Source organism: Carcharodon carcharias, chromosome 10 (assembly GCF_017639515.1).
Source record: "Carcharodon carcharias isolate sCarCar2 chromosome 10, sCarCar2.pri, whole genome shotgun sequence".
Lineage (NCBI taxonomy): Eukaryota > Metazoa > Chordata > Chondrichthyes > Lamniformes > Lamnidae > Carcharodon > Carcharodon carcharias.
Genome location: NC_054476.1, coordinates 51,321,380 through 51,333,778, shown reverse-complemented (window position 1 = coordinate 51,333,778; position 12,399 = coordinate 51,321,380). Strand labels below are relative to the sequence as shown.

The 12,399-nt window shown below is 41.0% G+C and overlaps 1 protein-coding gene across 1 annotated transcript in view; it reads left to right on the top strand.

Moving 5' to 3' along the window:
* The first annotated feature begins 4,979 nt into the window (after positions 1-4,979).
* lrp5 (low density lipoprotein receptor-related protein 5) overlaps positions 4,980-12,399 on the top strand; it is a 233,240-nt gene continuing 225,820 nt past the window's right edge. The window contains exon 1 of the mRNA XM_041197277.1: positions 4,980-5,204. Coding sequence (XP_041053211.1) covers positions 5,132-5,204 — 73 coding nt within the window. The 5' untranslated portion in view covers positions 4,980-5,131. The remainder of the gene's footprint in view (positions 5,205-12,399) is intronic.

Below are 12,399 nucleotides of genomic sequence, written 5' to 3'. Positions count from 1 at the left end.
ACATTTCCTCAAATGGCAACTGATGCTAGATGAATTATTCATTTTGTTATGAACTTGGACTAGAACCGCCCCCCCCACCATCGCCAAGTTTTTGGTACAATCTGGTTAGGGACCAATATCTTTTTGTTTAAAGTAGACAACTTTTGAGAATAAACTAGGAGAACAAAGCCACAATATTCCATAGTTTCTGAACAAACAAAATAAACTTTAATATACAAGGTCAGAAAAATAAAACAATTTACAATATCTATCTTATGCTCTAACATTCAGGTTTAATAAAACCATAGAAAAGTTATGGTCCAGAAAGAGGCCATTCAGCCCATCAAGTCTGCACTGGCCAAAAAGAGAAAAAAGAATCTAGCCACTCATTTTAATCCCACTTTCCAGCACATGGTCCATAACCTTGCAGGTTACAGCACTTCAGATGCTGATTCAGGTACCTTTTAAATGAGTTGAGTGTTTTAGCCTCAACCACCAACTTAGGCAGGGAATTCCAGATCCCCACCACTCTCTGGATGAACAGATTTTTCCTCATGTCTTCTCTAATCCTTCTACCAATCATCTTAAATTTATGCCCCCTGGTAATTGATCCCTCAGCTAGGGGAAACAGGACTTTCCCGCCTACCCTATCTAGGGCCCCTCAATTTTGTACACCTCAATTAGGTCACCCCTTAGCCTCCTCTGTTCTAAGGAAAACAACCCTAGCCTATCCAATCTCTCCTCATAGCTGCAATTTTCAAGCCCTGGCAACATTCTTGCAAATCTCCTTTGCACTCTCTCCAGAGCAATTATCTTCTTCCTGTAATGTGGTGACCAGACTGTACACAAAATTCCAGCTGCCGCCTAACTAGCATTTTATACAGTTCCATCATTTCATCCCTGCTTTTGTATTCAGTACCTCATCCAATAAAGGAAAGCATTCCATCTGATTTCTTGACAATCTTGTCCACCTGTCTTGCCACCTTCAAGGACCTGTGGACATGCACTCCAAGGTCACTCACTTCCTCAACCCCCAACCGCCCCCCACCCCCATTACTTTCCATTTATTTTCGAGTATTTCCTCGCTTCTTTTGCCCTCCCTAAATGCATTATTTCACACTTTTCTGGATTAAATTCCAGTTGCCACTTCTCTGCTCGCTCAACCAAACCACTGATATCATTCTGGAGTCAACAGCTATACTCTTCACTTTCAGCTACAAGGCCAATCTATGCATCATCTGCAAATTTCCCAATCATGCCTCCCACATTTGACCCTAATTAATTAATATATACAACAAAAAGCAAGGGAGAAGTGCCCCACCTGTGTGGGGAAAAATGAGGCACGGAAACCCAAGCACAGGACGCAGGAGTGGGGTGCCATAATGAGAGGACAACATTGAACCATGTGGAGCACGACTGAAAACCGTTGTCCATTTACCAAAACATCCATTGACCATTACCTTTATTTCCTGTCACTGAGCCAATTGTGGATTCAACCTGCCACCTTCCCTTGCATCCCATGGGATCTCACTTTCCTGACCATGTGAATTAATAGGCAAACTATGGTCAAACACACTACACTGCACAATAAGTGGCAAATGCAACAAATCAGGTCCCACAGATTTCTCAGCAACCCATCCAAATGTCAGTATCCACTGTAAGTTCTACAATCTTGTTAAAACCCTGTCAAAACCCTCATGAGGAATTTCCAAACTTCACTTTTGGAGATCAAGTCTGCATCCCCTCAAAGCTGCTCCAACTCGGAATGCCACAACAACTGCTCACTTCCCAAGGTTTCAATGTCGTCTCCCGAGACTACATTCTCCTGGATTCCCGAGTCTGCACTCCAGCACCAACACACAGGCGCAACTTCAGCTTTTCAGCCACATCAACCAGAATGTCACTCCTCCAAAGGGTTACCTCTGCCTTTTCAAAAGAGGTATATAAAAGAATTTTTTCAGCTCTCCAGGACTTCTTCTGAGCTCTCAACTACTTGGAGCCTGTCAACAGCAGCACTTTTACTGTTTGGAGCCTCTTTCTCTGCTCCTCTCCTCAGTGGTTTCTATCCCTGGTGGTTCCTGCTGGTAGTTCCTTCCCTGGCTCTCTCTTTGGGGCCTCTCCCTATCCCCCGTCCTCTCATTATGGTACCTCACTCCTGGGTCCTGTGATTGGGTTTCCATGCCTCATTTTTCCCCACACAGGTGCACTGGGCACTTCTCCCTGGCCCAAACATCTCTCAACGCTGAGCTGCACATGGCCAGCCTGCTCGCCATGTGTGCCATTTGCACATGTGTGGAAATGCCCAGAGCACGTCGGGACTTGAGTTCCTAACCTCCGCTCAGCAATCAGGTAAGTTCCTATTTAAAACAGAGATTGAGCTATTTCTGTTAGCCAAAGGTAATAATGGGTAAAAGGTTAGGAGTTAGGTTGCAAGTATGCCATGATTTTCACTGAATGGCAGAACAGGCTAGAGGGGCTAAACGGTGTACTCCTGTTCCAATGTTCCTTGTTGAGGTCGTGGAACAGCCACAATCTTATTAGATGGTGGAGCAGGCTTGATGGGCCATATGACCTACTTTTCCTAATATTTCTTATTGGTTTTAAACTAAATCAGTTTTAAATTCTACGATTGCCATCTAACGCTAACCAGAAATTTGAGTGGATAGTCAATGCTAAAGCTTTGGTATGGAAGAATCCACTATTAGCGATATATTTTGAAGCTGAACAGTTGTCTTCAGTTCTTGACAGATGCATTTACTTAACTAGAAGATCTGTTCAGCTGCTTTAGGGTTCTGAAAGCTGGAATAAAGCTTACTGATTTTTATCACTAGTCTACCATCAGCCAAAAAATAAGTCCGCAATACTGAAGAAATCGTACTGCATTAAAGCATTTTGGCAGAGTCTACTGGGTGAAATGCATCAAGTTCAAGTTCAAAGTTAGGAGTAAGCACTGCAATATGACTGGCTGTGCTGCAGAGTCTTCTGCCAAATATGATGGAGCTAGTTGCAAAGTGCCAGATGACAGGACAAGTGGGAGATGTTTCTTTCCCTCCCGAAAGATTAAAGACTTCTTAGGCTTGTCACTGATTTATTGGTCAACAGTGAGCATATTGGGTACAAAATATGTTAAAAACAGGATAAGAGATACAGGTGTGCTACAGAATGTTACAACACAATGAAAAGTTTTCCCTATTGTGAACTTTCTTCATACAGCTTTATTTGTGGGCTATGGAGACTAAAACGAATGTGGCTCCATAGTGGTGTCAGAAATTTGAGATGGATGATCAAATGTAAGATTTTGGCTTATCATATTCATCAATTTAAACCACAGTGCATGTCTGACAGAATTATCTGGATTCACTTTACAGTAATGAGGAATGAAGCACTCTAATTGTGTTAACTGTTGGATTAATTCTAAATTTACCAAAAGAAATTAGACTTTTTCAAATATATATTCTATGCCAAACATATGCTGATAATATTTTAACTACTTCTAATTTAACTTTAGTGGTGGATTGCTATTTAGATAAAAGCAATAGGACATATCTAAAACTGCAGAGGAAGTCTGGCTCACCAACTTTTGTCACAGCTACATAAAAGTAACAGTGACAATGTTGATGATCATACAGTGCCAAGAATGGACTTATGTCCCCGCTCCCCACCCTAACCCATCCTGTGCTCCCACACATAGTGGGGTTCTTAATCTCAGCTGGGGAGACACTAACTAGAGTTGAGATGCTTTCTCTGGTAGAAAAATTGGATGGTGTCTATTAACTTTCACATCAAGAACACTTGAGCTCGAGGCCTGGGCCAAGTAAACAAGGCAGCTTATGCCATTGTTAAAAAGCTTCTACATTTCCTGTGTGAGAGAATACCTGACCTCACAATCTCAGTAGCATCACAACTGATGTAATTGGCATTCAGACATCGTATTATTAAAAGTTAACAAAAACCCTATCTAAAGAAATATTTGAGTAGACAAAGTGAAAAATTGATCAGTATTTAACTTTGGCAGATCAGCTAAAACAGGGGTTTCGAGGCAGATATTTATCTTTGTGGACTGCATAGGCTCATGGCTCACGCGTTTCCACGGTACGTCAACAATTCTTGCTGCTCGAATTTAGGGTTTGCCACATTCAACTATCCATTTCAAACCTCCAAGTCGGCAAAATTCAAACATAATGAAAAATTTAAGTGCCAATTGAGCTGTCTGCATTTGAAAGCCTGGATTGGCAGAGTTTGGGAGGATCACATCTGGCACAAAATTAATGTTGCTTTTAGTTTGCCGGCAGTCAACAAAAATAACCACATTTGCAATAGTAAATGGGAATTATAAGAAAAGTGGTACGTGAACTAAGTTGTGAGGCGCAGATCACATCAGAACAAAGATTGTTTGCTGTTTTATTCGATACCAAATGGTGGCAGTATTTTTTGCATTTCGAGGCGAATTCGCGAATAACCTGGCTAAGTGTTGAAAACATGCAGCTTTGCATATTCGATCTGGTACCATTCGATCTGGTACCTTTCCCCAACTTTGCTCCTTGTAGGGAACTAGCGGCAACACTCACAGCAATGGGTTTAGATCATGCTTCAGTATCAGAGAAACCTGCTTACTCAGACAGAAAATTAAACACTTGTTGCAACATTATACCTTTCATTCGATGTTCGATTTTCAACGCGCGTCTGCAAGAGTGAACTTCAGAAAACAATTACAAAACTACGTACAGGAAGCTTAACATCAATAGAATCACTGCTGTACTTAAGCGACACCCTTTTCAAGGTTCTATGGCATCGATCCAAATGCAAAAATTTTTTAACTCAGCCCAACTTCCATTTGTGTGTGAGTAGACGGGGGGCGGGACGGTGGGAGAGGAAAGGAGGGAAAATCCCGCCTCTTCTCGCCTCTTATTGGTCGGGACATAGCCAATGATTTGGCAACATGAAAGATTAAACGTGCAGAGCCGCTCTGCAGATTGGCCGAGGCTTGCTGTCAATCCAGAAGGAGTCTCTGGGCTTCCGCTGGCGAGTTCGGTTGTGGCTGGGGGAGGGAGGGAAAAAGTAGCCAGTTGGGAACGTGTTGGCGACAGAGCAGCGAAGCTGAAGGTGCTGGAGTGTGTGGCGATACATTGTAACCATGGGGCCTGAGTGAAACATGTTCTTCCAACTACAAATGGAGACTTTATTACTAACGTTGATCGCTTTTAGTCACTACTTGGTTGCAACAGGTAGGTAGGTGTGGGTTGTGTGTAGTACTGGGACACTGGCTGCTCGTTATCTTTGATCAGCCCGTGGGCTCCGCGTTGTTAGCTCGTACTGTTGTTACTTGTAGTAAGTTAAAAATTGAAGAAAATCCATTGTTGGATCTGTTTTGTGGCAGATTAGCAAATGTCTTCAGACTGCTATCAGTCCAAAGCGGTTTTTTTTAAAACGGCGCAGAGTAGTCTAGATAAAAAGATCTTTTCGGTCGAGACGCTAGTTCTTCGACATGTTTCTGGATCTTGGACCGTCAAATGTAAAATTATGCCTTTGGTAAATTGAAATGGGTTGATTGTATGAAAAGTTGATTTGGAAAAAATTACACTAAGGTCACAAAGACAAGAATTTAAGACGTGGTGTCGGGTGTCACTTCCCAGTGTTCTGAAAAGTTCGTCAAAATCTAAGACGCGTCCTGCATAAACTCATAATAAATGCAATACAAGCAAGCAGCGTTCGCTCAAATGTACTTGTTCCTGACTGCTAACAAATTATTTGGTTTAGTAAGATCAACTCATTTGTTTGCTGTCTAAGTGTGTGCATGTATGTGTGAGAGATTTCTATTCGAGAAAGTGACGTACAGCTTCAAGAAGTTGCAAGTTTCGAGCTGAACTGATCGAGTTGAACACTATATATCTTGCGCACAGAAACTGGAGCACAAAATCTGGTGAGGCAATTAATACGTTGAAAATAAAAACCGAGATTTTGAAAAGTGCATATTCCAAGGGAGCATAATTTTATTTTGCTAAAATATGTTGTCAGGAAATAAAATGGTTTATTAATTCCTTGAGGTGAGCTCTCTGACCTAGGCTTTATTATTTGAAGCAGTGTTATTTTATTGAAAGGGTTTTTAAAAATATATATATAACTAGGTCTAACATGACCTAAGCTTTCTAAATTAGCGTATTCTTTGTACCTCAAAATGGCTTGTTTAATTTAATAAGATGTGATTGATTTTCTTGAAACATGTTTCATATAAAGCTGTATTTTTGAATTATATTTCAGTGTACTGCAACTTTCAGGAATCTAAATTGGGAAAATGTTCTGTGGATCTGCCCACTTATCGGACTTCTGAATTTTATTCACTGTTGGAAATTTAATGTACATTAGTTTAACATTTACCATTACAAAATAATACAAAGGCTAGAAATAATATCCCAACATGTGTCAAGTGTGGAAAGTAAAATTACATCTTCCTTTTTAATAATGTTATTGAACTATTTGTATTAGGAAAATATAAGTTTCTTCAGTTTCAAAAGCACTTGACCATGGGCTCAGCATATATTTGTGATCCTGACATTCAGCTGTAGACATTAATGATGTATCTTGCTTTGGGAAAACTTACTTTCTGTGTACTAAATTTTTTATTGTCTATGCTAAGATAGTTAGATTGTTTATAGTGAATTTTATAAGAAACTTGTTTTATTACAATTATCCCAGCTTCATAACTTTTCTTTAAAAAATGATCAAACTATGTGACCAGAGTTGGAGAGAGAATTTTAAACCAAATGAGCATGTTACCTCTTCAATAATGAAATAGTGGCTACTGAGGGTATGTGATAAGTTCACTTGATGCAATGCTTAATTTTTCTATTAAGTCACTTTCCACACTTCAGTGGTGTGCATATGTGATTGGTTAATTTTTAACTTTATTGTTCATCAATAATTTTTTGAGTGTTCATATAATGAGCAAGACTTCAGCTGTCAGATTATATATTTTAGTTCAATCACTTTGACCTGAAAACAGTGCAGTCTCATAATAAGAGTTCCCTCATTGTACATCTACATGTAAGAGGCATTAAATAGTTTTAAAGAGCTGGAGGCACAGTTTATGAATAAGAGGTGTCCCCTTAGTGGAGTTGAGGCGGAATTTCTTCCTTTGGAGAGTTATTAATCTGTGAAATTCCCTGCCCCAGAGAGCAGTGGAGGCTGGATCATTGAATAAAATCAAGGTTGAGTTAGACAGGTTTTTCATCTACAAGGGATTGGAGGGTAATGGGGACTTCACCCTAGGGTCTTAAAAGAAGTGGCTACTGAGATAGTTGATGCATTAGTTTTAATTTTCCAAAACTATCTAGGTTCAGGAAAGATCCCATTAGGTTGTAAGATAGCAAATATGTTTTTTACTCATTCATGGGATGTGGGTTTCACTGACTGGACCAGTATTTATTACCCATCCCCAGTTGTCCTTGAGAAGGTGGTGGTGAGCTGCCTTCTTGAACCACTGCAGTTCATGTGGTGTAGGTACACCCACAGTGCTGTTAGGATGGGAATTCCAGGATTTTGACCCAGTGACACTGAAGGAACGGTGATATATTTCCGAGTCAGGATGGTGAGTAGCTTGGAGGGGAACTTGCAGCTGGTGGTGTTCACATCTATCTGCTGCCTTTGTCCTCCTAGTTGGTAGTGGTCATGCGTTTGGAAGGTGCTACTGAAGGATCCTTGGTGAATTCTTGCAGTGCATCTTGTAGATGGTACACACTGCTGTTACTGTGCGTCGGTGGTGGAGGGAGTGAATGTTTGTGGATGTGGTGCCAATCAAGTGAGCTGCTTTGTCCTAGATGGTGTTAAGCTTTTTGAGTTTTGTGGGAGCTGCACTCATCCAGGCAAGTGGGGAGTATTCCATCGTACTCCTTACTTGAGCCTTGTAGATGGTAGACAGCCTTTGGGAAATCAGAAGGTGAGTTATTTGGCACAGGATTCCTAACCTTTGACCTTCTTTTGTAGCCACAGTATTTAGATGGCTAGTCCAGTTCAGTTTTCTGGTCAATGGTAACCTCCAGGATGTTGAAGGTGGGAGATTCCATGATGGTAATGCCATTGAACATCAAGGGGTGATGTTAGATACTCTCTTGTTGGAGATGGTCATTGCCTAATACTTGTGTGGTGTGAATGTTACTTGCCACTTGTCAGCCCAAGCCTGGACATTGTCCAGGTCTTGCTACATTTGGACATGGACTGCTTAAGTATTTGAGGAGTCGCAAATGGTGCTGAACATTGTGCAGTCATCAGCAAACATGGCCACTACTGATCTTATTATGGAAGGAAGGTCATTAATGAAGCAGCTGAAGATGGTTGGGCCTAGGACACTACCCTGAGGAACTCTTGCAGTGATGTCCTGGAGCTGAGATGGCTGAACTTGAACAACCACAACCATCTTCCTTTGTGCTAGGTATGATGCCAACCAACCATTATTGAAAAAAGGAAGGAGACAGAAAGCAGGAAATTACAGACCAGTTATCTTAACATCTGTCATAGTGAAAATGTTAGAAGCTATTATTAAAGAAGCTATAGCCAGGCACTTGGATAAGTTCAAGGTAATCAGACAGAGTCAAAATGGTTTTGTGAAAAGGAATTCATGTTTAACCAACTTCTTGGAGTTCTTTGAAGAAATAACATGAGCTGTGGATAAAGGGGAACCAGTTGATGTACTTTGCTTAGATTTCCAGAAGGCATTTGATAAAGTGCCACATGAGAAGTTATTGTAGAAAATAAAATCTCATGGTATAATGGATAATATATTGGTATGGATAGAAGATTGCCTAGCTAATAAGAAGCAGAGTAGGCATAATTGGGTCTTTTATTGGTTGGCAGGGTGTAACGAGTGGTGTGCCACAGGGATCAGTGCTGGCGCCTCAACTGTTCTCAATTTATGTAAATAACTTGGATGAAGGGATGGATGGGATGGTTGTCAAATTTGCTGATGACACAAAGATAGGTAGGAAAGGAAGTTGTGAAGAGGTGTAAGGAGGCTACAAAAAGATATAGATAGGTTAAGCGAGTGGGCAAAGATCTGCCAAAATGGACAATTTTACATTTTCCCACATTATGCTCCACTTGCCAGGAAGAACAAAATAGAAGCATATTATATAAATGGTGCAAGATTGCATAGCTCTGAGATATAGAGAGATCTGGGTGCCTTATTGTATGAATCGCAAAAGGCTCGTGTGCAGGTATAGCCGATACTTAGGAAAGCTAATAGAATGTTAGAATTTATTGCGAGCAGAGTTGAATATAAAAGTAGGGAGGTTGTGCTTCAGTTATACAGTGCGTTAGTGAGACCACATTTGGAGAACTGTGTACAGTATTGGCCACCTTATTTAAGGAAGGATGTAAATGCATTGAAAGCAGTTCAGAGAATGTGCGGTTTGTCTTATGAGGAAAGGTTAGACAGGCTGAGCTTGGATCTGTTGGAATTTAGAAGAGTAACAGGTGACTTGATTGAAACATTTAAGATCCTGAAGGGACTTGATAGGGTGGATGTGGAGAGGATGTTTCTCTTATGGGAGAATCTAGAACTAGGCGCCACCCATTTAAAATGGAGATGAGGTGAAATATTTTCACTCGGAGTTGAGAGTCTTTGGAACTCTCTGCCTGAAAAGGCAGTGGAAGCAGAATTTTTGAATATCTTTAAGGCAGAGGTGGGTAGATTTTTGGTAAGCAAAGGGGTGATAGGTTACCGGGGATAGGCAGGATGCAGTTTTGAGATTACTAGCAGATCAGCTCTGATCTTATTAAATGGTGGAGCAGGCTCAAGGGACTGAATGCCTACTCCTGCTCCTATTTCTTATGTTCTTGTTTTGATGGCTCAGTGCATTTATTCAGCTAAGCTATAAAATCCAAGAAGGCTCCAGGTTTGTTTTTCCATTCTGTGCTGAACTAGCTAATCTCAACCAGGCAGTGGTACTTGGCTAGGTTAGTGAAGGGAAAAATCAGCCAGAATTTCCACCACTGCTCACTATCCAGTAACCTCAGCTGGAAATGCAGGTATGTGGGTGTAGGGTGAGGACATATTGAATCAGGTCTCTATTGACACACACGGGCAAAATTCAATACATGATTGATTGCTGGTAGTGTTCAAATTGATTGGTAGTTTGTGGAATTGTAATACAGCAAAGGTTCAGGAGGAGGAGAGAAAACTGGCAAAGGAAAGAAATGTCAGGGAAATTAATAGTAAAGAAATTGACTCGATCACAATAGTGTTAGTCTGGTAAAACTTTGCTGAACTGCTTTCAATGCATTTATATCCTTCCTTAAATAAGGTGACCAATATTGTACACAGTACTCCAGATGTGACCTCACTAGTTCTCTGTATAACTGAAGCATAACCTCCCTACTTTTATATTCAATTCCCCTCGCAATAAATGATAACATTCTATTAACTTTCCTAATTACTTGCTGTACCTGCACACTAGCCTTTTGCAATTCATGCACTAAGACACCCAGATCTCTATGTCTCTCAGAGCTCTGCAATCTCTCACCATTTGGATAATATGCTTCCCTTTTGTTTTTCCTGCTGAAATGGACAATTTCACATTTGCCCATATTATACTCCATTTGCCAGATCTTTGCCCACTCACTTAACCTGTCTGTATCTTTTTGTAGCTTCCTTACGTCCTCTTCACAACTTTCTTTCCTACCTATCTTTGTGTCATCAGCAAATTTGACAACCATCCTGTGCATCCCTTCATCCAAATCCAGTTTAGATTATTTATATATTAAAAAAATCTTCAGTATTTCATATTAGTAGTAGGAGCCAGTCCAGGCCAGCAAGCATAGGGGTGAAAGAGAAGGGCTTGAACCCATGATCTTCTGAGCTTAGGGCAGAGTGCTACTGCTTAGCCCAGAGTGACCCGCTAGATAGAATAGAACAGTTATAACAAATTGAGGGACTCTTGCTGAAAAACGATTGATTTCAAGTGGGACAATCAGGGCTTCAGTTACATTATTCACTTCTCTATATCACAAAAACTTGTCATTGTTAGGTATTTTTAGTCCAGTAAAACAGCTAATAGACATATAATTGGATAAAAATTGAAACCAAGCCAAAGAAGGTGACATTAGGACAGTTGATCAGTAGCTTAGTCAAAGAGGCAGGATTTTAGGATTGTCTTAAAGGAAGAAAGAGAGGTAGAGAGGTTTAGGAAATGAATTCCAGAGTTTAGAACCTAGGCAGCTGAGGACAGAGCCACCAGTAATGGGGCACAGGAAACTGGGGATGGGCAAAAGACCAAGCATTGTAGGAGTGGAGAATTCTCAGAAGGCCGTTGGGTTGGAGGAGGTTAGAGATAGGCAGTGGCAAACCCATGGATGGATTTGAGAACTTGGATGGGAATTTTAAAATCAAGGTGTAATAGGAGCCAGTGTAGGCCAGCAGGCATAAGAGTGAAGGGTGAATGGGAATTGGTGTGAGCTTGGATATGGGAAACTTAAGATCTTGGAGAGTGAAAGATGGAGGCTGGCCTGGAGAGCATTGGAGTTGTCCAGTCTGGAGGTAACAAAAATCTGGATGAGGGTTTCAGCAGAAAATCAGGAGAGACGAGAAATATTACAGAGGTAGAAGTAGACAGATGTATTGCTGAGGCTGTGGGGAATCTGGTTCAGCCTGAGTGAGTGGCTAGGGAGGAAGATAGGAAAAAGTAGCTAGCAAATGGAGTTTGTGGTAGGTTGGGGTGTGGGGAGGCAAAGACAATGGTTTCAGTTTTCCCAGTGCTTAATTAGAGGAGGCTTTGGCTTATCCAGAACTGGATGACAAACCGTTTGACAAAACTGGGGTGGGGGGAGAGCTGAGAGAGGTGGTGGTGCGATAGAGCTGGGTGTCATCAGGTATATGTGTGCAACATATATTTTAAGATGCTGTTGCTAAGGGGCAGAATGTAGATGAGAATTAGTGTCAGGCCAAGGCCTGGGGAATTCCAGTTATAACAGTACAAGGGCATGGAAAGAAGTCATTGCAGTATATGATGAGTGGAACCAAAAGAGGGTAGTCCTACTTGTTTGGATAATAGAGGAGAGGCATTGGAGGAGAATGGTGTTATTAACAGTTTGACAGTTTGTGAAGAGTAAGGAGGGATGGTGTGCTGTGTTTGCAATCACATAGTATGTCAGTTGTGATTTTGATTAGGACCATTTCCATGCTGTGACAGGGATGGAAACCTGATTGAAGATGTTTAAACATGGCACAGTGGGAAAGGTGAACACAGGTTTATGAGGCAACAATAAATTCAAAGATAAAAGCAAAAAACTGCTGATGCTGGAAATCCAAAACAAAAAAAATAAAAATACCTGGAAAAACTCAGCAGGTCTGACAGCATCTGCGGAGAGGAACACAGTTAACGTTTCAAGTCTGTATGACTCTTCAACAGTCATATGGACTCGAAACGTTAA